This window comes from Pleurodeles waltl, chromosome 2_2 (genome assembly GCF_031143425.1).
Source record: "Pleurodeles waltl isolate 20211129_DDA chromosome 2_2, aPleWal1.hap1.20221129, whole genome shotgun sequence".
NCBI lineage: Eukaryota > Metazoa > Chordata > Amphibia > Caudata > Salamandridae > Pleurodeles > Pleurodeles waltl.
The window spans coordinates 1,165,152,768-1,165,178,907 of NC_090439.1; the positions used below are offsets into that span (position 1 = coordinate 1,165,152,768).

General features: G+C 48.4%; 1 protein-coding gene across 1 annotated transcript in view; it reads left to right on the forward strand.

Moving 5' to 3' along the window:
- The window catches only part of LOC138278964 (E3 ubiquitin-protein ligase TRIM11-like), a 138,149-nt gene that overhangs the window by 91,172 nt on the left and 20,837 nt on the right, over positions 1-26,140 (forward strand). Inside the window, exons 3-4 of the mRNA XM_069219363.1 lie at positions 13,935-14,165; positions 21,887-21,909. Coding sequence (XP_069075464.1) covers positions 13,935-14,165; positions 21,887-21,909 — 254 coding nt within the window. The remainder of the gene's footprint in view (positions 1-13,934; positions 14,166-21,886; positions 21,910-26,140) is intronic.

A 26,140-nucleotide genomic window follows, 5' to 3' on the forward strand; every position in this document is an offset into this window, starting at 1 on the left:
GCCTCCTACACACACTGAACTACCCAAGGTGAGAGCTGCTCTTCTAGCAGCTCATCACCAGCACAAACAGCGAACATAACTCCGGGGTACACTGAACTCTCCAAGGTGAGAGCTGCCCTCCTGGCCACTCGTCACCAGGACAAACGGGGACATAACTCCAGTGTAGACTGGAACTCACCAAGTTGAGTGCTGCCCTCCGAGCCGCTCGTCACCAGGACAAACGGGACATAACTGCAGGGTAGACTGGAACTCTCCAAGTTGAGTGCTTCCCTCCTAGCCGCTCGTCACCAGGACAAACGGGGACATAACTCCAGGGTAGACTGGAACTCTCCAAGGTGAGTGCTGACCTCCTGGCCGCTCTTCACCAGGACAAATGGGGAAATAACTCCAGGGTACACTGGAGCTCTCCAAGGTGAGTGCTGCCCTCCGAGCCGCTCGTCACCAGGACAAACGGGGACATAATTCCGGGGCACACTGAACTCCCCAAGGTGAGAGCTGCTCTTCTAGCAGCTCATCACCAGCACAAACAGTGAACATAACTCCGGGGTACACTGAACTCTCCAAGGTGAAAGCTGCCCTCCTGGCCACTCGTCACCAGGACAAACGGGGACATAACTCCAGGGTACCCTGGAACTCTCCAAGGTAAGTGCTGCCCTACGAGCCGCTCGTCACCAGGACAAACGGGGACAAAACTCCAGGGTACACTGGAGCTCTCCAAGGTGAGTGCTGCCCTCCTGGCTGCTCGTCACCAGGACAAACGGGGACATAACTCCAGGGTAGACTTGAACTCTTCAAGGGTAGACTGGAACTCTCCAAGGTGAGTGCTGCCCTCCTGGCCGCTCGTCACCAAGACAAACGGGGACATAACTCCAGGGTAGACTGGAACTCTCCAAGGTGAGTGCTGCCCTCCGAGCCGCTGGTCACGAGGACAAACGGGGACATAAATCCAGGGTAGACTGGAACTCTCCAAGGTGGGTGCTGCCCTCCGAACCGCTCATCACCCGTCTGTGTAGAGAGCACACAAATGCAGGTTGTGAAGGATGCGTTTATTTCTTGCACTAGAAGAGCAGCTTCACAGCCACGTCTCCTTCTCCGCTGCCCTTGCAACTGTCACCGTGTGAATCCTGAGTGCTGCCCTCCAAGCCGCTCGTCACCAGGACAAACGGGGACATAACTCCAGGGTACACTGGAACTCTCCAAGGTGAGTGCTGCCCTCCTGCCCGCTCGTCACCAGGACAAATGGGGAAATAACTCCAGGGTACACTGGAGCTCTCCAAGGTGAGTGCTGCCGTCCGAGCCGCTCGTCACCAGGACAAACGGGGACATAACTCCGGGGCACACTGTAGGAAAGTACCATCTTGCCTGGCATGTTACCCCCATATTTCACTGTATATATGTTGTTTTAGTTGTATGTGTCACTGGGACCCTGCCAGCCAGGGCCCCAGTGCTCATAAGTGTGCCCTGTATGTGTTACCTGTGTTATGACTAACTGTCTCACTGAGGCTCTGCTATCCAGAACCTCAGTGGTTATGCTCTCTCATTTCTTTCCAAATTGTCACTAACAGGCTAGTGACCAATTTCACCAATTCACATTGGCGTACTGGAACACCCTTATAATTCCCTAGTATATGGTACTGAGGTACCCAGGGTATTGGGGTTCCAGGAGATCCCTATGGGCTGCAGCATTTCTTTTGCCACCCATAGGGAGCTCTGACAAATTCTTACACAGGCCTGCCACTGCAGCCTGAGTGAAATAATGCACACATTATTTCACAGCCATTTTCACTGCTCTTAAGTAACTTATAAGTCACCTATATGTCTAACCTTTACCTAGTAAAGGTTGGGTGCTCAGTTACTTAGTGTGTGGGCACCCTGGCACTAGCCAAGGTTCTCCCACATTGTTCAGGGCCAATTCCCCGGACTCTGTGAGTGCGGGGACACCATTACACGCGTGCACTATACATAGGTCACTACCTATGTATAGCTTCACAATGGTAACTCCGAATATGGCCATGTAGCATGTCTAAGATCATGGAATTGCCCCCTCTATGCCATGCTGGCATTGTTGGCACAATCCCATGATCCCACGGGTCTCTAGCACAGACCCGGGTACTGCCAAACTGCCTTTTCAGGGGTTTCACTCCAGCTGCTGCTGCTGCTGCCAACCCCTCAGACAGGTTTCTGCCCTCCTGGGGTCCAGCCAGGCTTGGCCCAGGAAGGCAGAACAAAGGACTTCCTCAGAGAGAGGGTGTTACACCCTCTCCCTTTGGAAAAAGGTGTTAAGGCAGGGGAGGAGTAGCCTCCCCCAGCCTCTGGAAATGCTTTCATGGGCACAGCTGGTGCCCATTTCTGCATAAGCCAGTCTACACCGGTTCAGGGACCCCTCAGCCCTGCTCTGGCGCGAAACTGGACAAAGGAAAGGGGAGTGACCACTCCCCTGACCTGCACCTCCCCTGGGAGGTGCCCAGAGCTCCTCCAGTGTGCTCCAGACCTCTGCCATCTTGGAAACAGAGGTGCTGCTGGCACACTGGACTGCTCTGAGTGGCCAGGGCCAGCAGGTGACGTCAGAGACTCCTTCTGATAGGCTCCTCCAGGTGTTGCTAGCCTATCCTCTCTCCTAAGTAGCCAAACCCTCTTTTCTGGCTATTTAGGGTCTCTGCTTTGGGGAATTCCTTAGATAACGAATGCAAAAGCTCATCAGAGTTCCTCTGCATCTCTCTCTTCACCTTCTGCCAAGGAATCGACTGCTGACCACTCTGGAAGCCTGCAAAACTGCAACAAAGTAGCAAAGACGACTACTGCGACACTGTAACGCTGATCCTGCCGCCTTCTCGACTGTTTTCCTGGTGGTGCATGCTGTGGGGGTAGTCTGCCTCCTCTCTGCACTAGAAGCTCCGAAGAAATCTCCTGTGGGATGATGGAATCGTACCCCTGCAACCGCAGGCACCAAAGAACTGCATCACCGGTCCCCTGGTTCTCCTCTCAGCATGACGAGTGAGGTCCCTTGAATCCAGCAACTCTGTCCAAGTGACTCCCACAGTCCAGTGACTCTTCAGTCCAAGTTTGGTGGAGGTAAGTCCTTGCCTCCCCACGCCAGACTGCATTGCTGGGAACTGCGTCTTTTGCAGCTGCTCCGGCTCCTGTGCACTTTTCCAGGATTTCCTTCATGCACAGCCAAGCCTGGGTCCACAACACTCTAACCTGCATTGCACGACCTCCTGAGTTGTCCTCCGGCGGCGTGGGACTCTCTTGTGCAACTTCGGGTGAGCACTGTTTCACTCCACTTTGTAGTGCCTGTTCCGGCACTTCTCCGGGTGCTGCTTGCTTCTGAGAGGGCTCCTTGTCTTTCTGGACACCCCCTCTGTCCCCTCACGCAATTGGTGACATCCTGGTCCCTCCTGAGCCACAGCAGCATCCAAAAACCCTAACCGCACAATTTGCAGCTAGCAAGGCTTGTGTTTGGTCTTTCTTCAGGAAAACACTTCTGCACAACTCTTCACAACGTGGGACATCCATCCTCCAAAGGGGAAGTTTCTAGCCCTTGTCGTTCCTGCAGAATCCTCAGCTTCTACTGCTAGTAGCAGCTTCTTTGCACCCACAGCTGGCATTTCCTGGGCATCTGCCCACTCTCGACTTGATCGTAACTTTTGGACTTGGTCCCCTTGTTCCACAGGTCCTCTCTTCTGGAAATCCATTGTTGTTGCATTGCTGGTGTTGGTCTTTCCTGCAGAATTCCCCTATCACGACGTCTGTGCTCTTTGGGGAACTTTAGTGCACTTTGCACTCACTTTTCAGGGTCTTGGGGTGGGCTATTTTTCTAACCCTCACTGTTTTCTTACAGTCCCAGCGACCCTCTACAAGGTCACATAGGTTTGGGGTCCATTCGTGGTTCGCATTCCACTTCTGGAGTATATGGTTTGTGTTGCCCCTATCCCTATGTGCTCCCATTGCATCCTGTTGTAACTATACATTGTTTGCACTGTTTTCTATTGCTATACTGCATATTTTTGGTATTGTGTACATATATCTTGTGTATATTTGCTATCCTCATACTGAGGGTACTCACTGAGATACTTTGGCATATTGTCATAAAAATAAAGTACCTTTATTTTTAGTATATCTGTGTATTGTGTTTTCTTATGATATTGTGCAAGTGACACTAGTGTTACTGTAGGAGCTTCACTCGTCTCCTAGTTCAGCCTAAGCTGCTCTGCTAAGCTACCATTATCTATCAGCCTAAGCTGCTAGACACCCTATACACTAATAAGGGATACCTGGGCCTGGTGCAAGGTGTAAGTACCCCTTGGTACTCACTACAAGCCAGTCCAGCCTTCTACACACACTGAACTACCCAAGGTGAGAGCTGCTCTTCTAGCAGCTCATCACCAGCACAAACAGCGAACATAACTCCGGGGTACACTGAACTCTCCAAGGTGAGAGCTGCCCTCCTGGCCACTCGTCACCAGGACAAACGGGGACATAACTCCAGGGTAGACTGGAACTCACCAAGGTGAGTGCTGCCCTCCGAGCCGCTCGTCATCAGGACAAACGGGACATAACTGCAGGGTAGACTGGAACTCTCCAAGTTGAGTGCTTCCCTCCTAGCCGCTCGTCACCAGGACAAACGGGGACATAACTCCAGGGTAGACTGGAACTCTCCAAGGTGAGTGCTGACCTCCTGGCCGCTCGTCACCAGGACAAATGGGGAAATAACTCCAGGGTACACTGGAGCTCTCCAAGGTGAGTGCTGCCCTCTGAGCCGCTCGTCACCAGGACAAACGGGGACATAATTCCGGGGCACACTGAACTCCCCAAGGTGAGAGCTGCTCTTCTAGCAGCTCATCACCAGCACAAACAGTGAACATAACTCCGGGGTACACTGAACTCTCCAAGGTGAAAGCTGCCCTCCTGGCCACTGGTCACCAGGACAAACGGGGACATAACTCCAGGGTACCCTGGAACTCTCCAAGGTGAGTGCTGCCCTATGAGCCGCTCGTCACCAGGACAAACGGGGACAAAACTCCAGGGTACACTGGAGCTCTCCAAGGTGAGTGCTGCCCTCCTGGCTGCTCGTCACCAGGACAAACGGGGACATAACTCCAGGGTAGACTGGAACTCTCCAAGGGTAGACTGGAACTCTCCAAGGTGAGTGCTGCCCTCCTGGCCGCTCGTCACCAAGACAAACGGGGACATAACTCCAGGGTAGACTGGAACTCTCCAAGGTGAGTGCTGCCCTCCGAGCCGCTGGTCACGAGGACAAACAGGGGCATAAATCCAGGGTAGACTGGAACTCTCCAAGGTGGGTGCTGCCCTCCGAACAGCTCATCACCCGTCTGTGTAGAGAGCACACAAATGCGGGTTGTGAAGGATGCGTTTATTTCTTGCACTAGAAGAGCAGCTTCACAGCCACGTCTCCTTCTCCGCTGCCCTCGCAACTGTCACTGTGTGAATCCTGAGTGCTGCCCTCCAAGCCGCTCGTCACCAGGTCAAACGGGGACATAACTCCAGGGTAGACTGGAACTCTCCAAGGTGAGTGCTTCCCTCCTGGCCGCTCGTCACCAGGACAAATGGGGAAATAACTCCAGGGTACACTGGAGCTCTCCAAGGTGAGTGCTGCCCTCCGAGCCGCTCGTCACCAGGACAAACGGGGACATAACTCCGGGGCACACTGAACTACCCAAGGTGAGAGCTGCTCTTCTAGCAGCTCATCACCAGCACAAACATCGGACATAACTCCGGGGTACACTGAACTCTCCAATGTGAGAGCTGCCCTCCTGGCCACTCGTCACCAGGACAAACGGGGACATAACTCCAGGGTACCCTGGAACTCTCCAAGGTGAGTGCTGCCCTCCGAGCCGCTCGTCACCAGGACAAACGGGGAAAAAACTCCAGGGTACAGTGGAGCTCTCTAAGGTGAGTGCTGCCCTCCTGGCCGCTCGTCACCAGGACAAATGGGGACATAACTCCAGGGTACCCTGGAACTCTCCAAGGTGAGTGCTGCCCTCCGAGCCGCTTGTCACCAGGACAAACGGGGACAAAACTCCAGGGTACAGTGGAGCTCTCTAAGGTGAGTGCTGCCCTCCTGGCCGCTCGTCACCAGGACAGACGGGGACATAACTCCAGGGTACCCTGGAACTCTCCAAGGTGAGTGCTGCCCTCCTGGCCGCTCATCACCTGGACAAACGGGGACATAACTCCAGGGTAGACTGGAACTCTCCAAGGTGAGTGCTGCCCTCCGAGCCGCTGTTCACCAGGACAAACGGGGACATAACTCCAGGGTAGACTGGAAGTCTCCAAGGTGAGTGCTGCCCTCCTTGCCACTCGTCACCAGGACAAACGAGGACAAAACTCCAGGTTACAGTGGAACTCTCCAAGGTGAGTGCTGCCCTCCTAGCCGCTCTTCACTAGGACAAATGAGGACATAACTCCAGGGTGGACTGGACTCCAAGGTGAGAGCTGCCCTCCTGGCCGCTCGTCACCAGAACAAATGGGGACATAACTCCAGGGTACACCTGAGCTCTCCAAGGTGAGTGCTGCCCTCTGAGCCGCTCATCACCAGGACAAACGGGGACATAACTCCGGGGCACACTGAACTCCCCAAGTTGAGAGCTGCTCTTCTAGCAGCTCATCACCAGCACGCAGCGAACATAACTCCGGGGTACACCGGAGCTCTCCAAGGAGAGAGCTGCCCTTCTGGCCGCTCGTCACCAGGACAAACAAGGGCATAGCTCCAGGGTACAATGGAGCTCTCCAAGGTGAGTGCTGCCCTCCTGTCCGCTCGTCACCAGGACAAACAGGAAAATAACTCCAGGGTAGACTGGAACTCTCCAAGGGTAGACTGGAACTCTCCAAGGTGAGAGCTGCCCTCCTGGCCACTCGTCACCAGGACAAACGGGGACATAACTCCAGGGTACCCTGGAACTCTCCAAGGTGAGTGCTGCCCTCCGAGACGCTCGTCACCAGGACAAACGTGGACAAAACTTCAGGGTACACTGGAGCTCTCCAAGGTGAGTGCTGCCCTCCTGGCTGCTCGTCACCAGGACAAACGGGGACATAACTCCAGGGTAGACTGGAATTCTCCAAGGGTAGACTGGAACTCTCCAAGGTGAGTGCTGCCCTCCTGGCCGCTCATCACCAGGACAAACGGGGACATAACTCCAGGGTAGACTGGAACTCTCCAAGGTGAGTGCTGCCCTCCGAGCCGCTGGTCACCAGGACAAACGGGGACATAACTCCAGGGTAGACTGGAACTCTCCAAGGTGAGTGCTGCCCTCCAAGCCACTCGTCACCAGGACAAACGAGGACATAACTCCAGGTTACAGTGGAACTCTCCAAGGTGAGTGCTGCCCTCCTAGCCGCTCGTCACTAGGACAAATGAGGACATAACTCCAGGGTGGACTGGACTCCAAGGTGAGTGCTGCCCTCCTGGCCGCTCGTCACCAGAACAAATGGGGACATAACTCCAGGGTACACCTGAGCTCTCCAAGGTGAGTGCTGCCCTCTGAGCCGCTCATCACCAGGACAAACGGGGACATAACTCCGGGGCACACTGAACTCCCCAAGGTGAGAGCTGCTCTTCTAGCAGCTCATCACCAGCACGCAGCGAACATAACTCCGTGGTACACCAGAGCTCTCCAAGGTGAGAGCTGCCCTCCTGGCCGCTCGTCACCAGGACAAACAAGGACATAGCTCCAGGGTACAATGGAGCTCTCCAAGGTGAGTGCTGCCCTCCTGTCCGCTCGTCACCAGGACAAACGGGAAAATAACTCCAGGCTAGACTGGAACTCTCCAAGGTGAGTGCTGCCCTCCTGGCCACTTGTCTCCAGGACAAACGGGGACATAACTCTAGGGTAGACTGGAACTCACCAAGGTGAGTGCTGCCCTCCGAGCCGCTCGTCACCAGGACAAACAGGACATAACTGCAGGGTAGACTGGAACTCTCCAAGGTGATTGCTGCCCTCCTAGCCGCTCGTCACCAGGACAAACGGGGACATAACTCCAGGGTAGACTGGAACTCTCCAAGGTGAGTGCTGCCCTCCTGGCCGCTCGTCACCAGGACAAATGGGGAAATAACTCCAGGGTACACTGGAGCTCTCCAAGGTAAGTGCTGCCCTCCGAGCCGCTCGTCACCAGGACAAACGGGGACATAACTGCGGGGCACACTGAACTCCCCAAGGTGAGAGCTGCTCTTCTAGCAGCTCATCACCAGCACAAACAGTGAACATAACTCCGGGGTACACTGAACTCTCCAAGGTGAGAGCTGCCGTCCTGGCCACTCGTCACCAGGACAAACGGGGACATAACTCCAGGGTACCCTGGAACTCTCCAAGGTGAGTGCTGCCCTCCGAGCCGCTCGTCACCAGGACAAACGGGGACAAAACTCCAGGGTACACTGGAGCTCTCCAAGGTGAGTGCTGCCCTCCTGGCTGCTCGTCACCAGGACAAACGGGGACATAACTCCAGGGTAGACTGGAAGTCTCCAAGGGTAGACTGGAACTCTCCAAGGTGAGTGCTGCCCTCCTGGCCGCTCGTCACCAGGACAAACGGGGACATAACTCCAGGGTAGACTGGAACTCTCCAAGGTGAGTGCTGCCCTCCGAGCCGCTGGTCACGAGGACAAACTGGGACATAAATCCAGGGTAGACTGGAACTCTCCAAGGTGGGTGCTGCCCTCCGAACCGCTCATCACCCGTCTGTGTAGAGAGCACACAAATGCGGGTTGTGAAGGATGCGTTTATTTCTTGCACTAGAGGAGCAGCTTCACAGCCACGTCTCCTTCTCCGCTGCCCTCGCAACTGTCACCGTGTGAATCCTACCAACAATATAGGTATTCTTGAAGTGTCCAGTCCTTTCTGCTTCAAAGTATACAGTTCTCTGCAGCTACTCCTGTGTGTCAAAGTTAATAAAGATGCTAACAGCTACTCTCACTCATTCAGTATTTGTGTATGTGTCCTCTGGAGGGCTCTAGCTCATACATACTGCAACGTTCAGACCAGAAGCCCCTCCCGGTGAAACTGCACCCCTCAAGGTGGAATGAGGGTAAATCCAGCTATTCATGTTCTAAAGTACCCCAACAGATGCCCCTCCATCGTGCCACCCACCGCACTTGCGCCACAAGATAGTACAATTCTAGATCAGGTGATGCCATCCCCTCCTTCGTCTGTCAGAAGTTTAAGTTTAGCCAGTGCAGTTCTCTGCCTCTATGATTACATTTAGGAGTAATACATTCATTTCTCCAGACACAGCTCTGGGTATCTGTAGTGGTAAAGCAGCAGAGAAGTACTTAGATTTCATCAAAGTTCCTCACCGATTTTAGGAAGTTTATTCCTCCCAGCAGGGAAATGCGATGAATATACATCAATCTAGTGCCAATTCACCCTTAAAGCAGACAATTTGCTGAAGTGCTCCAAGGTCTCAAAGGTGTTCGCTACATGTGACCACTTGCCACATAGTATCACATAGTATTGCAACATTTCCCCGTGTATACTGAGACATCCAATGGTGAATTATTAACCAAACGGTCTTGGTAACTCCTTCCCTATCGTATCACCAGGGCTAGTTGCTTGCCTGAAATGATCCTCCCAGCCTTTATACAGGCCGGGTGTCCATTTCAAGAAGCTCCTTTCCAACCCCATGGCCTTAACTGTGAAGAGAAATCCCCATTGCAGAGAATTAAAGTTTTTTCGCTATCTATGGAGCGTGATAATGCCTTAGAATAGTCTCTCCAAGTTGAATTTAATACCTGACCTGGACGCCTTATATTTGGTACCCTGCTTCATGTGGGGATAGTACTCAATATCATACGCAAATACTTCTATGTCTCCAGTTACACCTTAAACACTAATAAAAACCGTTTTTTTTCACCTGAATATTCATTGCACCCGTGCTATGTTAAAAAATACTGATGCCATTTGGCAAAAAGAGAAATTGACATGTTTGGGAATCCACTTTTCACACTCTATTAAACACTCAATTACATTAAATTGTGGCTGTTTACTTTCCAGGGGCTCAGCTAAAATTTTTAACCTTTCCTGGCGGCAGAAAATCAAATCTATGAAAATGGTACTTGCTCCTTTTATTTTTTAGAATTGATCTATGCTTCCCGTCCAGTTACCTCTCACATTCTATAAAAAGCTGAACAACATTATTTCTAAGTTCTTTTGGAATCATAAACCTCCACAACTTTGCTATGCCAAGCTCAAACTTTCTAAAAAATAATGGGGGGCTTGGCTTACCTATTTTTTTAAATTATCATAAAGAATTTATTCTGAAACAATGCTTTTTATGGTTTATGCTGGTTGACTCTATTTATTCACCCAAACAGTTCAAAGTAGAACAACATTTGTTTTCACCACCACCCACACAACCACGCTCACATGGTACAACCACTACATCATGCATTTCAGGATAACCCCCACCAAGCGACCCTACCAGAAAAAAAGAAAAAAACATCAAGGCACTTTAGCAAAATATCGGAAAAACACTGGACCAAAACCATACAGAAATGCTGACCCAACCACACTGGGAACCTCGATTCCAACACTAAGCTCTTCAATAAATGTCTCACTGACTGGGCAAACAGCATTGCTCCCACCAGAAACAACACCTCCAAAAACAACAAATGACCCAGCAAGTACACAAACAACCTCAAGCAGTCCAAGCCCCACTGAGAGAAATGGAGAAGAGAGAAAATGGAGACTCAACAAAAACACCACTGCAAGATCCACAAACAAAGCCACCCTCAACCTCTACCACCAACAAATAAGAGGTGCAAAGAAGAAGGCCCCCAACTCTCAGACTCGAAGCCTAACATTGCCAAAGAACTCTTCACCACCGTCAAGGAGTTCTCCAACCCTGCATCTGCCAACAATAAGATCTCCAATCCCAAACACCCTGCAATGACCTCTCAAACTTCTTCGAACAGAAGATTGCCAAGATCTACAACACATTTGACCCACAGCCAACTGATACTGATGCCCAGAAGGATACCTTACTCATCGCCAAACCGACCTCCATATTATCAGTATGGCATATAGAATTTAATCATGCCATCAAATTATGGAAATCATTGATTGATGCTGGTATTCTTTGCTTGGGATAACTCTAGAAAAGGTATTTCATTGTAATTTTTAGAGCCACAAAGTAAGTGTTCTTTGTCTGATAGAGATGACCATGAATATGATATCTCCTGCAATGCTATTCTTAACTCTTTTCCAAATAATTTACCCCACAATATAACTCCTGATTTGGAAATATGTATCAGGGCTTCTTCTTAGTCTCCACACACAGGGCCTGATTACGATTTGCCTCCTTCCTAGCAGAATATCCATAGGTCCAGACATGTACTGAAGTGGTGCTGTCTGAGATTCAGTACGTATGCACAATGGTGCCTTTGAAGTGGGGATTACTCCAAAGACAGCCCTTTTAAGCACACAGAGGTCCTGCCCTTTCTGCTGTGGCTCCAGACTCCCTTCAAGGGGATATGCAGCCATTTGTGTGTGTACAGGACACATCTATTCATAAATGTTACTCTGCCCAGCTCCTTCCTCCTATCCAGCAGAAATGGCTCACTGAGACACACCCAAGCTCCCATTTTGTGTGGCTGTCTTGAAGGAATACACAAAGCCCAGCTGTCACCCACCCCAGACATGTGGTCAGAGATAGGAATCAGGCATAAAATGGCTAAAGTAAGAAAATGCCAGCTTCCTAAAAGTGGCATTTTTAGAGTTGCAATTTAACATCCTACTTTGCCATAAGTTGTGATTTTAAATTGTGATTCTAGAGACACCAAACCTGAAAGGTTTATCTTTTCCCATTTGTGAATTATAATTATAAAATGCAATAAGGTTATTCCAATGTTATCCCATTGGAGAGGTAGACCTTACTGTAGTGAAAAATTACTTTGGGAGTTTTTCACTGCAAGGACAGGTATAACCTAAATGTACATTTCCTGCCTTTTAAATACATTGCACCCTGCCCTCTGGGTTGTCTAAAGCCTACCTCAGGGGTGATTTACATGTATAAAAAGGTTAGCTTTGGGCCTGGCAAAATGGCTATTTTTGCCAGGTCGACACAGCAATGTAAAACAGCACACATAGGCTCTGCAGTGGCAGGTCTGGGACATGGTTAAAGAGCTACTTAAGTGGGGTTGTCCTCCATACCCTGAGTGTCAAGTGCAAAAGCCCACCATCTGTGTCACAGTGGATAGGACTCTGTGCAGGTGTAGTTGGCTTCTGATGGTGCCAATCTTCTTCCTCTACAAGTAACTTCCTCATACCCAATCACCAATGGTGTCTAAAACGTCTTTAGTTCTTCAGATGCTCTTGGTGTTAAGTGGCACCGCAGAACTGGTAGCTTGTTGAGTTCTAAGAAACTCTCAGCCTCAGGTGTTGGGACAGCCACCTTCACTAGGGAGACATTTCTGGGACCTCGGACCTCACGTGTAGTACAGCAGGAATGGCCTTATCTTGTGTTACAGTGTGGGCTTAACATTGTCTGGTATCCTTTGCATCCCCTCTCCTTCTGAGCTGTCTATTTCCCATAAAAGGGCATCTCCTATGCCTCTCCTGAGCATTCGGTCAGGTCACTCCTCTGAAGCGCGGTCAAGGGCACCCAGTGAGGCAGACTGGTTGAATATTCCTGGTTGATGTAGCTACACCAACTATGGTTTTCTCAAGAATCTCCCAGTCATTACTTGTGTGTTGCTCCTGGTGTCTAGTCAGGAAAGCTTGTCACAGTCACTGGAAGTTAGTTTTCCAAATTGCAGACAGACAATTGTGTATTCCTGCAGCTTAGTTGTGAGTCTGGTTCTGAGCACTTTGCACCATTTTGCATTTTTCATACAGATTTCTCATGCCAGGGAGTTTGTCTTAAAGCCCATGGGATCAATCCAAATATGTTAGAAAGTGTTTGGCCAAGGTGCAAGCAGAGGATATGGTTTTAAGAAGAGAAAAATTAGCTATATTGGAAAAGGACTCAATGATGAATTTAATAAATATATATCCTCCTGGTGGTGATGTAAGGATAAAAGCAGTTGACATCCTGTGAAATAGTTCTGGCGGTACAGGCTTAGATATAAATTGTTTGGGATGCATTAATTTTCCTTAAATCCGAAATTTCCCAAGCCAGAAAATAATGCTCAACATCCTTTGTTACGGATGGCAACCAGAGGGATCGCTGTCCTAACAAGAGAGTGCCTGAAGGTCCTCTGTGGCAGGCTGTGGCAGTGTCGTTACACATTCACAAATCGTCTTCCTGAAGTTCCTTGGTAGGAATGAGTAGAGGCTGTTGTTGAACTTACATATCTTCTTGGACAGTCAGTCATTCAGTTGAGTCTTTAAGAACCTTAAGAATAAACTGAAAATGAGTGAGACACATATCTACAAATGTTGTACAGCATCAGTTATTTGATTGGGTTGAATGATTGCTTGAATAAAGGTGATTGGAAATCTTTGTGGCAGCGCATCAGCAAGTGTGTTCTTGGACCGAGGGATATAAGTAATGCAGAAGACGCACTGAGCAAAGCAGTTGTGACTGTTCTCACACTGTCAATTACAGAGGCTCTAAGTTTCTATGATGGGTTTGAATCTCAAATGGTCTTGTATTCGTATTTAAGGATGTCTCCATTATATGTAGATGAGTTTCATTGCAAGATGTTTTATAAGTCTGTGTAGTTCCGCTCACATTCTTAGTAGGTAAGAAAAGTAGAAGATTGAGTATTTGTAATCCTGAGATTGCAAATCAATTGTCATTAGACTGTCTAATTCTATTAACTTCCTGAAACATATCATTATCACTAGATTCAAGCGATTCAAAATCATATTTCTTGCTTCAGTCATCATCTTTCTTGAATATCTTGAGAGGGAAGGAAGGGGTGGGCTCTCTGTCACTGGAAGCTTCCCAGAATCTAACCATCATTTCTTTGATGCTGACAGAACAAGGTGAGAGCCGAGAAGCAGAAAATTGAGTCTGAGATTGAACAGCTGCGCCAGCTCCTGAGAGATAAAGAGCAAACGCTGCACAGGGAACTGGAGGAGTTGGAGAAGAAAATTACCATGGTAGAAAATGCAAATATCTCAACACTGTCCAATCAAATTACCTCTCTCAACACCCTGATAGCAGATCTAGAGAAAAAATGCAAGGAACCAGCCTTGGACCTCCTGAAGGTGAGACACTGCTTGGTAAATACAAGAAAATACAGAAGTGCTCCATTCTTATAGTGTGTGATGCGTTGAATGTACGTGGAGAACATGCATGATCAGCATAGAGAGTCAATTTACAGCAACCTGTATTCTGACAACCCAATATAATGTACAGACAAGTTAAACTAACTGCAAATGCCTCTGTTCTGACAGCCCAGCGCAATGTACAGGCAGGTCCAGTATAGAGTAAACTCATTATACACTGACACTCCGACACAGTATAAAGAATATGATAGGCTGAGTCATGTGACTCCATTCACAATATTGGACTCTTCTCTATCATGTGAGCTCTTTAAGAATATTACAGACCGGTCTGTGTCATGTGACTCCATTCAGAATATCAGCCTCTTCTCTATCATGTGACATCTTTAAGAATATCACAGACCGGTCTGTGTCATGTGACTCCATTCAGAATATCAGCCTCTTCTCTATCATGTGACACAGACCAGTCTGTGTCATGTGACTCCATTCAGAATATCAGACTCTTCTCTATCATGTGACCTCTTTAAAAATATCACAGACTGGTCTGTGTCATGTGACTCCATTCAGAAAATCACACTATGCTCTCCTGTCACCTGGTACAGAATATCAGACTTTGCAGTCTCGGGTAACCCTATTCAGAATTTTAAATTCTCCGCTGTGTAATTTCACCCCTTTCAGAATAAAGCTGTGCTATCTTGTGACCTTGTTCAAAATATCAGACTCTGTACCTTGTTATGTGGCCAGATTCAAAGTGTCACAGATGGTGCTGTGCCCTGAGCCAGTATTCAGAAAATCACGGATTGTGCCCTGTCACACGGCCCTTTTTGAATTATTGCAGGCTGGGCTGCATTATTTAACCTATTGTCCTGCATCATGTGATCCCACTCAGCATATCACAGACTGTCATGTGATCCCATTCAGAAACTCACAAGCTGTACTTCATCACTTGCGCCGTTCAGAATATCACACTGTGCTCTGTCGCAAGACCTCATTCAGAATGTGTTTATAGATTAATTTTTACTGTTACAAATTTCCTACGGATGTCAAAAATAAACATTAAAGCAATGTAAAATATAAATATATTTCAGTTCTATTCCTAAACTGAAATATCATAATATTGACACATTTGTACATTCCTAATTATTGATGGAACTTTAACAAATAGAGTGAGCACTGGTTACATTCATTAATGGGTTGAGACTGAGTATAACTACTACAGTGTGTGTAGTTTGGGTCAATCCCACTAGCAACTCCCACCTTCCCTTATTTACATTTAACGACAAACCGTGAGTGTGCAGATTAAGAAAGAAGTTTCTCGTAGAACGGTCACATTGTGAATTATGGTTGAATACTTTGGTGCAGCAGTATCAACAACCGTTCATGCTTTTTCACCAGCTTCAGTGCTGTTTATTAAAACTATGTAAATTAAGCTCCATTGTTCGTGGCCCTAAAGATTTCCTAACCTGAATGAAAAATGTCCTAGCTGTCGTAATGGAAAGCTTTATTTCTATTAAGGACATGGAGGCGAGGAGTATGCTTTTCTTCCTTTGCTGTAATCAATAGCAGCCATATTCAACTTTATGTAAACTACAAATCCCAAGAACCTTTGGGAATGGAACAGACAAAACATCCAATCAAACATAGGCATTAGTCCATGACCAATCAGGCCCCAGCAGAGACCCATAAAGTCCATTGTCCATGTTGTCCCAGCCTCTGTCTTTGCTCGTGATCAGCCACCGCACATCCATCGAGTCCTGTTTCCCAGTCTCAGTCCCTAGGAAGAAAGAGAAGCATCAATACCAGGTGCCATGTCAGAGAAACCTTAGCACAACAGCTTTTTTAACATCACGGTCATTATGCTGTATTACAACACTGCATCATATAATAACATAATAGGAAAAATGATTACCTTCCAGTCACGTGAGGGTTCGGGGTCAAGATTCTCGCCGGGTGGGATAATCCTTTCCATGTGTTCTTAATAGAATTGAAACTTTCCAGTAAAACAGGTAGGACATTTTTCATTCTATGTCAGGAATGGAGGCGAGGATTATGCTGGGGCAAAGCTTGCTCATGACTAAATGAACCATATGCAGCACCAGCCTCTTAAAAGTAGAGTCCAAAGACCAGTGTCCTGAATTCATAGTATCCTCCAAATGGGCACTAAGGCTAAAAGCCTTTGAAGCCATTGGCCCTCAAGTGGAATGTGCTCCAAAAACCTTGAGATCAATGCCAGCCTCCTGCATGACCCACCGCACCCACCGCTCTGTGGTAGGGGAAGAGACTGCCCTGTGCGGTTTCTGCAACACGATTAGGACCTGGTGCTCACCAGGTGGGCGAAACTTGGAAGACATCTCTTTATATGCCTTGAGGCATTGCACGACACACACAGTTTAGGGAATCTGGAAATGCAGGATAAGAAATAACCCTGGTATTGGACTTGGTCCTCCTATTTACCGTAAAGAAAACTCCAGATGGGGGGAAGGGGCACCCCAATATGGCCAGGGCTCAAACACCTGAGACCCTCCTGCAAGATACCAGGCACAAATCATTGCTGATTTAGCTGAAAGCTACTTTCTAGACAAAAAATCTGTTTTGTTGCCAAGACAAGAAAAGGTTCAGCACCTAGAGCACATGGTTGACATCCCAAAGAGCCGTAAAACACGACTTCAGGAAAAGCAAGAGACAAATCCCTTGACAGATGCCATCGGTGAACCATCCAGAAGGGCGTGTCCCACTAAAACGGTGAAACAGCAAAACTGTGAAAGGAAGCTATTGATGGACCTATGCACTAAACCTTTCTTCACCAGACTAGCCAAGAAATTAAGTACTTGAACTACATTTGTGACCACGGGATCCACATCCCTGTACATGCACCAGCATGTCCCTTGTGTCCATACCGCCCTGTAACGTTTGACTGTACTGCCGGCCCAAGCCTTGGACAAGAGGTCTTCAGCTTGTCTCGAAAGGCCCAGGGTCTACCATCATCTCCTGTAATCTGCCACTCCGTCAGCGTCCAGAAGCCTTCTATCACCAGTCGGTGCGGAATCTGATCTGGGTTGAGAAGAAGGTTCTGAAGCAGGGGGAGACTGATTGGAAAATCCCAGGAAAGTTTCAGAAGAGCTGGAAACCAGATTTGAGATCTCCAAAAAGGTGTGATCAACACTACTTCTGAATGTTGCCTCCTGAGTGGAGCCAGGTGATCATTGCAAATGGAGGGAATGCATAACCCTTCTCCTGACTCCAATCCTGAAGGAAGGCGTCTGTCTCTGTCACCAACAGGTCCGGACTCTAACTGAGGAAGCGGGGTAGTTGGTGGTCCAGCCAGCACACCAAAGGTCAACTAAGAAAGGTACCCGGCATACCTGAAGCTTGGTAAAGACTTCTGGATGTAGTTTCCACAGGCTGGAATCCCAAGGCTGAAGGGAGTGCCTGTTCGCTTTGCTTGCCCAGGAGATATTCCGCTCTGACTGAGATTTGATGGTGCAGGCTGTGCTGCCAAAAATTGGTTGCGAGGTCAGAGAGAGCCTTGGAGCGAGTGACCCCTAGATGGTTGATATATTGGACCGCTGACACATTGTTCATCTTGAGGAGGATGCACAACTGAATCTTGTTCTTCGTCCAACATCGTACCACAAAAGAGCTGGCTAGAAGCTTCATTCAACTTCTGTTCTTGAGGAGACCCCTGTAGAAAACCTTCCTTATCTGGCGCCCCAACCTGACCTACTGGCATCCAATTCTATAATGAGGTCTGGGGCCGAACCGAAAATCACTCTCCCATTCCATGCTTCCTTGAGGGACAGCCACCAGCCGATTTCTTACTGCGCCCCATCTGAGAGAGACACCAGTTATGAGAAAGTTAGTCCTTTTAGTCCTTTCTTCTAATGAGAAGTCTTTAACCTCTGTAAGGCTCAGTAATGGAGGGGCTCCGGAAAGATGGCCTAGATGGACAACGACAGGCGGCCCACCAGGTGAATGATCCGCCTCAGCGAGGTGTGAGGTTTGGCTAGGGTCTTCCTCAACTTGTGTTGAATCTTCACCACCTTCTGGGATGGAAGGCTGTTGACAGTCGTAGTAGAGTCTATGATTAAGCCCAGGAAAGTTGCTCTCTGAGAAGGAACCAGGAGCGACTTTTTCTCTTTTATCACAAAGCCTAGCCCCTCCAGGAGGTGGACATTGTGGACATTGACCCATTATCAGAATATCATTGAGGTAGATGATAAGGCGTATCCCCTGCGCCCTTAGGTGTTCCATGAACGGTTTGAGAACCTTCATGAAACACTAGGGGCATAGGAGACAGAGTGGAAAATTTGAACGTTTGTTGGCACCAAACATAGTGGGGGAACTGATAGGTACGCGTTTTTGAGGTCCAAGAGGACCAATCAGTCTGAGGGACGTAACATGTCTTTGAGAAGGTGGATCTCCTCCATCTTGAAATTGCAGTAGACAGGCCATTTGTTGAATTCTCGTTAGTTGATGACTGGGTGTTGTCCTTCATTGCTTTTGTCCACCAGACAGATGTTGCTGATGAACCCATGGGGATGTGGGACCAACCAGGGAATAGCCCCTTTGTCCAGTAGGGAACAGAGACGTCCCCGTCCATGAGGGCTGTCTCTCAGGAGGAATACTGAAGGGGATGAGGCCATGGTTCCTTATTAGGGACACCATAGAATTATATCTGGAACTCTTGGACCATTTGTAAAACCCAAGCATCTGCTGTAAAGGATCGCCAGGCCTGGAGGAAAACCCCCGTCTGAACCCACTTTCATTGGAAAGGAAGAATGAACACTCAGTGGAACTGGAGGAAACAGAGCTCCCTTTGAATCCTCTGCCCTGGATGTTTGCCTTCTGGTGGGGTAAAAGTTGGTGAATCTAGTCTGGTCCTGAAAGGAGCCCTGTCTGGAGCCTAGCCCACTGGAAGGGTATTGGGAAACTGCTTGGCCGACCGAGCGGCCTCCGCCATGACCCGCCCCTTGGAAAACCAAAGGGTTAAAGACTTTCTTTATGGAGGACCTGGCCTAGTCTAGGGAGATGAAGGTGTTCACAAACTTGCCCAACTCTTTGATAAAGGGTCCTCTGGGGCGATAAGCCCCACCTCTGAGGTCGCATTGTCCCGGTGCTTCGGGTAACATTAATCAACAGGGAGCGGCAGAACTGTGTGGACAGTGTGCAATTGCCGTTACCTAAGAAGATGATAGCGTGCTGTGCCCACCCCGAAAGGGCCTCCGGTGAAATAAGGGCACTTTTGGCCTTGGAGTCTTCAGTCATATCAAGGATCTTGATAAGGGGGCCAATAGTATTCAAAACCTTATCCTGACAAGCCCTCTGGGAATAAAATATGTCCTTTTTTGGGTCTTTTATGAATTTTGCCAGGAAAGTGGCCATTCTGGAGTCAAAGTCAGGAGTCAGGGTGACTTTACCCTACAAGCTAGGGCAGTGACATTCGGCCCAAAGGTGGCTGCAGGCTTCTTTCTCCAGGGGCTTCCTAAGGTGACCCACCACATAGCTGGCTCCCTTTTCTGCCGGGGCCCACTCAGAGGAGCAAGGGTAGAGGATGTCATCGGGGTCAGGAAATGCCCAAGCCCTGGGCCTCGGAGTTTGCAGAGTAAGGGATGGATGGACGCCAAGGTCTTGAGGACCCTGCCTCATCATCTGAGTCCACAGGGGACTCATCATCTTGAGGGTCTGAGATAATAGGACATGGGGATTCCAAGGCTGGTTCATTAGGACCCGGGATTGGGGTGGGGGTGGAGTAGCCACGACAGCTTGCTTAATGCGAACAAAAGCATCATAGTCAACGCCATCCTTGCAAGGAAGCTTGGCAGGCATCCACGGTCTGGATCTGGGGCAGAATGGAAAGCGCCTTAGATCCAAGAGGGCGCAGTGGACTCCTTCATGGGATTAGAGATATGGGTGCAGGGACTCGCAATTTGATCCACCAGGTGCTGTTCCAAGGGGACCTAGGCCCCAGCAAACCACTGGTAAATGAAGGCATCTACTGCCTCTTAAAAGTCGTCGTCCCAGGGCAGGAACTCTAAGGGGTCCCCTTTCGACTGCTGATCCCTGGAAACCTCCATGTCTGCTAAAATTAGGTGCAAGTGGGGAATGAGGCGGCGCTGCACTAGTTTACAAGTGAACACCAGAATACAGCCAAAGCACTTTAAAGTGCTGATTGGGCATTAGAGGTGAGCGTAGGCAAGCACTGCTGAATTTATGACCCCAGAGTAGTTCTGACAGGCAAAGCTGCAACATGGGGCTGGAGGTCCATCCAAGGGGTTTCAATCTGAGGGCTCTAAGCCCAGAGGCACTCACCCCCAGGTGCAGACAAGATCACGGGAGAAAGGCAGCCTGGGAGCATGTCCCTATCACAGAAAGCAATCTGTGGCGCTGCCACTGTCAATATTGACCCCGAGTGGGGGCACAAGTACTTGCACTACAGACCTTTATTAAACAGGGCATCAATCAAGATAGAAGCAGTTTACAGACCCCAAGCTCTGTGAGGTGTCTCTCTCCCCATTCTGAAGGCTCCAGGCGATGCAGGGTCTTTCTCCGACTTCACAGGCAGGAAAAGTCAAAACTCTCGCATCACGACTACTAACCATGCCATATCTAGGGGAGACCTAGAAGCCTGCACCTCGATGAGGAGCTGAGCCAAGCAGTCTGCCGTAATAGGTGTGTAGAATGTTCCTGCACTCAATTTCAATACCCAAAACTCTTGTCAAGCAAACTGCCAGTATTGATAAGAAATGACATGCACACCTATTTCTCCAAAAAGAAAAACAAGAATTGTGAGCAGCAAAGAAAAAGGCTGGGACAGCATGGAAAATGGACTGTTTGGGACTCTGTTAGGCTCTGATTGGTCATGGACTAATGCCAATGTTTGATTGGATGTTTTGCCTGTTCCATTCCCAAAGGTTCTTGGGATTTGTAGTTTATCATAAAGTTTGAATATGGCTGCTATTGATTAGTGAAGGAAGAAACGCATAATCCTCCCCTCTGGTCATGACATAGAATTACTTCAGTCCATTCATTTAATAATTTGTTCTCCAAATTGAAACAATTCAGAGGGAAGTCCAGTTTTATACATAGAACAAACTTTGATGACTGAGACTGTTCCAGTTCAAGTGTGGTCAGTTCTCAGAGAGCATTTGGAACCGCCTGTTTTAAATGAAAACACCACAGTATATAGACACAAGGGCTTTTTCCTGAGTGCTGGTTATACCCAGTTCTATGCTGCAGCTTGAATAAGTAGACATTTTCTAACAGAAACAAGATACCTAAGGATCTTATCCCGCGCTTTATCCAAAGTCCTTGTTCATTTACATTTAATCCCATAGAAGTGTGTTAGAATTATTTTTGGCGTGGTATACTTTGAGTATAGACACTAGTTGTTTCTCAAGTGATGCAGGAGTTATTACAGGTCTGGCGTTTGATCTCAGGAACTCTAGACTATAATACATGATGCATTCAGAATATATCAGATTGTACTGTCATCTGCCCTCATTCAGAATTTCAAAGTTCTGCTGTCTTGTGGGACCATTTGGGATATTACAAGCTGCGCTGTGTCATGTGACCCTATTCAGAACATACTCCCATGTGTGTAACTGAACTTGAATTTCACAACTTATATTGTACCTAAACTTCTGCAGGAATTTAAAATATGTTGTGGAAACTGATGTCCTTCTGCCTGTTCTTCTGTTTTGCAGGATGTTAGAAGCGCCCTGGACAGGTAAGGTTGGTTTATTGTTCTCTCAGTGTGTAAGGAGCAGATGTGGCTGCGGTGTGGAAATGTCAGTACTGAGCTCACACAAATCCACTCTGCTGCCCGAGCAGTACTACCTCATACAATTATTATATGTAGATCACCTCGTAGCTACTCTCCTGTCTTCCAAACAGTGTTGAGGCCCCTCTGCTTATTGTCAAAGCATCCACAGTTTTTAAAAGCCTCTTTCGGTTTTCAGAAACATTACTTGAGTTCTCAAAAAACCACCTTGAGACTCCTCGAACTCAGAGTCTTATGAAAATAACCCCCGAACCCAGGGAAACGCGCTCATGTCCACAAAAATCACTTTTGTCCACAGAAACTACCTCATGTTTTCCACAATCACAGCATACTCAAAACCTCCTTCAATACCCTCTGACCCCACTGCCAATCCTCAAATGTCCCTCTAGTGCTTTGAAACATCATAGGAACTGTCTAAAAACCACATCATCTCACAAACCTGTCTCATCTTTTATTAAGGAGCCTGTGTAGGGCGCTAAAGGGCTACAACCCTAGTTTTATGCCCTAGTTTAAGGTATTGCTTGTGCCTATCTGACTGTGAGTGGCCATATTACTAAGAATTAAGTTACTACTAAAACTGAAAGTGGGTGTAATTTTCGAAGCTTTACTTGGAAATAATCAGCTATATGAAAGCAAATAATTTTGAGATAGTATAGCCTTATAGCCCACTGCAGAGGGCTGTACCAGTTGTTAAAGGTCCTGTACCCGAGTTATAGGACCAAGCCACAGGTGAGGGCCTAGAACAAAGGAGAGTGCCTTTAATAACCGGTATAGCCCAAGGAAGAAGGGCTATAAGTCCCTTAAAACATTCTGCCCTTAGTGGTAAAAAAGGAGAAACATGAAGACAAGCATTGGAATGTTGGAGCTTCGGCTTATTCCAGCCATTATAAGTCCGGAGCTATTCTATTGTCTTCAAGGGAGCTCCCAACATCCCAATCTTCTAAAGATGGGTAGAGTAGAGAGACGGGTACTTCAGTTGTTCAAACTGAGACAAAAGTATGCAGTTGCTGAGTTACAATATTACAATACAATTGTGATTCAGGCATAGTATTCCACATTCAGAGGTTTATGCAGAACAGTACATTCCACACAGATGCTTCATCTTCAGAAGGCTCTGCAGAAACACTTTTCACCCACTTGTGATTAATCCAAGAGCTTTCCCAAGGGAAAGGCTTCAGAGCAGCTATTAAAATGTAAAGCACACTTCCACTTTTATAGTGATATCCTTGCCTAACACATGGGTAATGCACCGCACATCAGTCCTCAGTGAGAGAATAAAAAAAGAAAAGTTCTTAAAAATGAGAAATGTGTGACGTGGAGCGCTTGTTAAAAACAAGAGACAACATGAAATGTGCATTCAGTGTCAAAAAGATGTACATGAAGGAATGGCATCTGAAGATACTGCTCTTCTCAAGTGAAAATCACTGTTCAATTAAGATGTCCTACGTGTACTGGAACACTGTGCACTGAAAGGGGCTCGTACCTGTCTTGAGTCACAATGTCATGTAATTGTCCAAAATACAGGTCTAAATAAGTCTAATGGCCATTCTAAAAAAACTACAACTCTAAAGTTTCTGCACTCTTCCACTGATTGTCAGATTTAGGGCTATATGTACGTAGGTTTTGATTTGCGACTCGCAAATTGCAAGTCAGAGCGACTCGCTTTTGTGACTTGCAAAACCGTATGTAGGATAGTGTCCTTGACACTATTTGCGACTCGCTAGGGGGTCGCAAAGACCTACCTCATGAATATTCATGAGGTAGGTTGCAATTTGCGACCCCATTGTGAATCGCAGCACTCACAGGGATGGTGGCCTGCTGGAGACAGCAGTTTTTTTTTTGTAATGCAACCTGTTTTCCTTAAATGAAAACGAGATGCATTACAAAAACAAAAAATGAAACGTTTTTGTTTCATTTTTGCAGAGCAGGCAGTGGTCTGTATGACCACTGCCTGCTCTGAAAAATTTTTTGCAATGCCATTCACAACGGGGAAGGGTTCCCATGGGGACCTCTTCCCTTTTGCGAACGGGTCACCACCCATTACAAAAGGGTGCAAACTGCGATTGGTTTGCGACCGCGTTCGCGGTCACAAAGCAATCCTGCATTGCACTGCGACTCGCAATTAGGAAGGGAACACCCCTTCCTAATTGCGACTCCCAAACCCATTTTGCGCTTCGGTAACCAGGTTACAGAATCGCAAAATGGCATTTGTGCATTGCAAAATGCATTTTGCACATCGCAAGCAGTGAAATCTGCTGTTTGCGATGTGCAAAGTGCTTCGTACATCTGGCCCTTAGTTCCTTTAATGTGGATATTAATTCCTCTGAATACTTTTTCAATTTGTGCCTACTTTTATTTTTGCTCATTCTTTTGTGATATCGCTCCAGTCCTCAAAGGGCTCCCCCAGTCCTCATAAACCCAACTCTGTTACTCAGATCTGCTTTTGGTGGTAAGAAACCTTTCTTCATCCCTTACGACTTCCCTTCAGTCCACAGCATCCTCAGGGGTCAGCATCCAGTCAATCTTCAAACCTCTGAAAGTGTCCAGAACCCTCACTTCTGGCATCAGAATAGTGAGATGGGGGGGAGGGAGACTATAATATTCAGAAAGAAAGAAGGTGAAAAGAGAAAGCGATGTAGAAGAACTGACAAGGCAGTTGAATAGGAAGGGAACGAGAAGGGAGGGAGAAATGCAGAGAGAGGTGCAGAAGAGATGAGTGAAAGAGACACAGTCAGGAACCATTTCACTTTTAAGATGCACTGGAGTGAATATCATGCGCATGTGGTTTACAGTAATCTGAAAGCAGTCTGGGTCCTAACGGAGGGGCTAATCCTCTGACACTTGAGAGAAAGGCACCTGGGAGCAGTTCACAAAACCAACAAATAGAAGAAAAGTCAAGGATTCTTCTTGGGAAGGTGTTAGAAGTAGCCATTTAGAAGTAGTCAAACCAAAAGTCATAGCCTCGAAGTGAGATGTCCACAAACCGAATTTGCAGCAGGGTCAAAAGTGGAGGACCTTAGAGACTCTAAGTCGCAGCACCTCACAGACTCCAAGTTGCAGGACTTCAGAGTCCCCAAGGTGCTGGACCTCAGACATTCCAAGGTGCAGGACTTCAGTGTCCCAAGGTGCTGGACCTCAGATATTCCAAGGTGCAGGACTTCAGGGTCTCCAAGGTGCAGGACCTCAACGTTCCCAAGGTGCAGGACCTCAGCGTCCCCAAGGTGCAGGACCTCAATGTCTTCAAGATGTAGGACCTCAGGGTGCAGGACATTAGAGTCTCCATGGTGCAGGAGCCAAGAGAGTCCATGGTCCTGTAGTTCAAAGCCTCCAGAGACTCTAAAATGACAGACTTGGGAGTCAAGATGGCAGACAGATAGGACGCATGGTTTAGTCTCTCTGTGCCTGACACCCATTCCAAGGCAGTCCTGGGGAGAATCCAGTGATGTAGACCCCCGAGAACCCACCGGCACAGCATAATACAGCTGATACCATGTGGGCCGGGCGCTGCTCGTCGAGGCGGTCACGGTGCAGCCCGCATTCTCCGGCCGGGCAGGCCTGGGGAGAGGTGAAGGAGGCCTGATTATACCCATGGCCGCAGAGGTGAAGTGGGGGACATCGAACCCGGGGGCAAAGCCTGATCACTTCCCGGGACAGCCCATGCAGCTGGGCCCAGCGTGGAGGCCCAGTCTGGCACGAAGTCCGCGGCGGCTCACATCTGCGGTCTGCTGGGGAGGCCTCATCCACACCAGGACATCAGCGCGCCCGAGGGGTGATGGCGGGGCCCAGGCTAAGGGGGGGCCAACACCATAGCCTGCAGAGAGATCACCCCCCTGCTTCTGCAGAAGAAGAAGGACAGAACCACCCCCAAGACGCCACCATCAGTGGAAAGATGAGGAGAGTGCAGCGGCCTAGAGCCGGAGGATTGCAAGGGAGCGGGGGCACACTGCGGGTCACTTCTTTGGCCACCACAGGGGGGCCTGTCTACTTTAGGGGTCCAGGAGATTTCCCCCGGGACATCACCTCACTAGGGAAGTGCACAAAGGACCTTCTCTGGGGCGCGGGCCCCTACTTGGAACCAGCAGGCCTGGCGGGCTATACCAGTAAGCTACCCGCCTTGTGGGCCCCCTCTACTTGACACCCGTTAGAACAACAGGAGTGGGATGTATGAGACGGCACA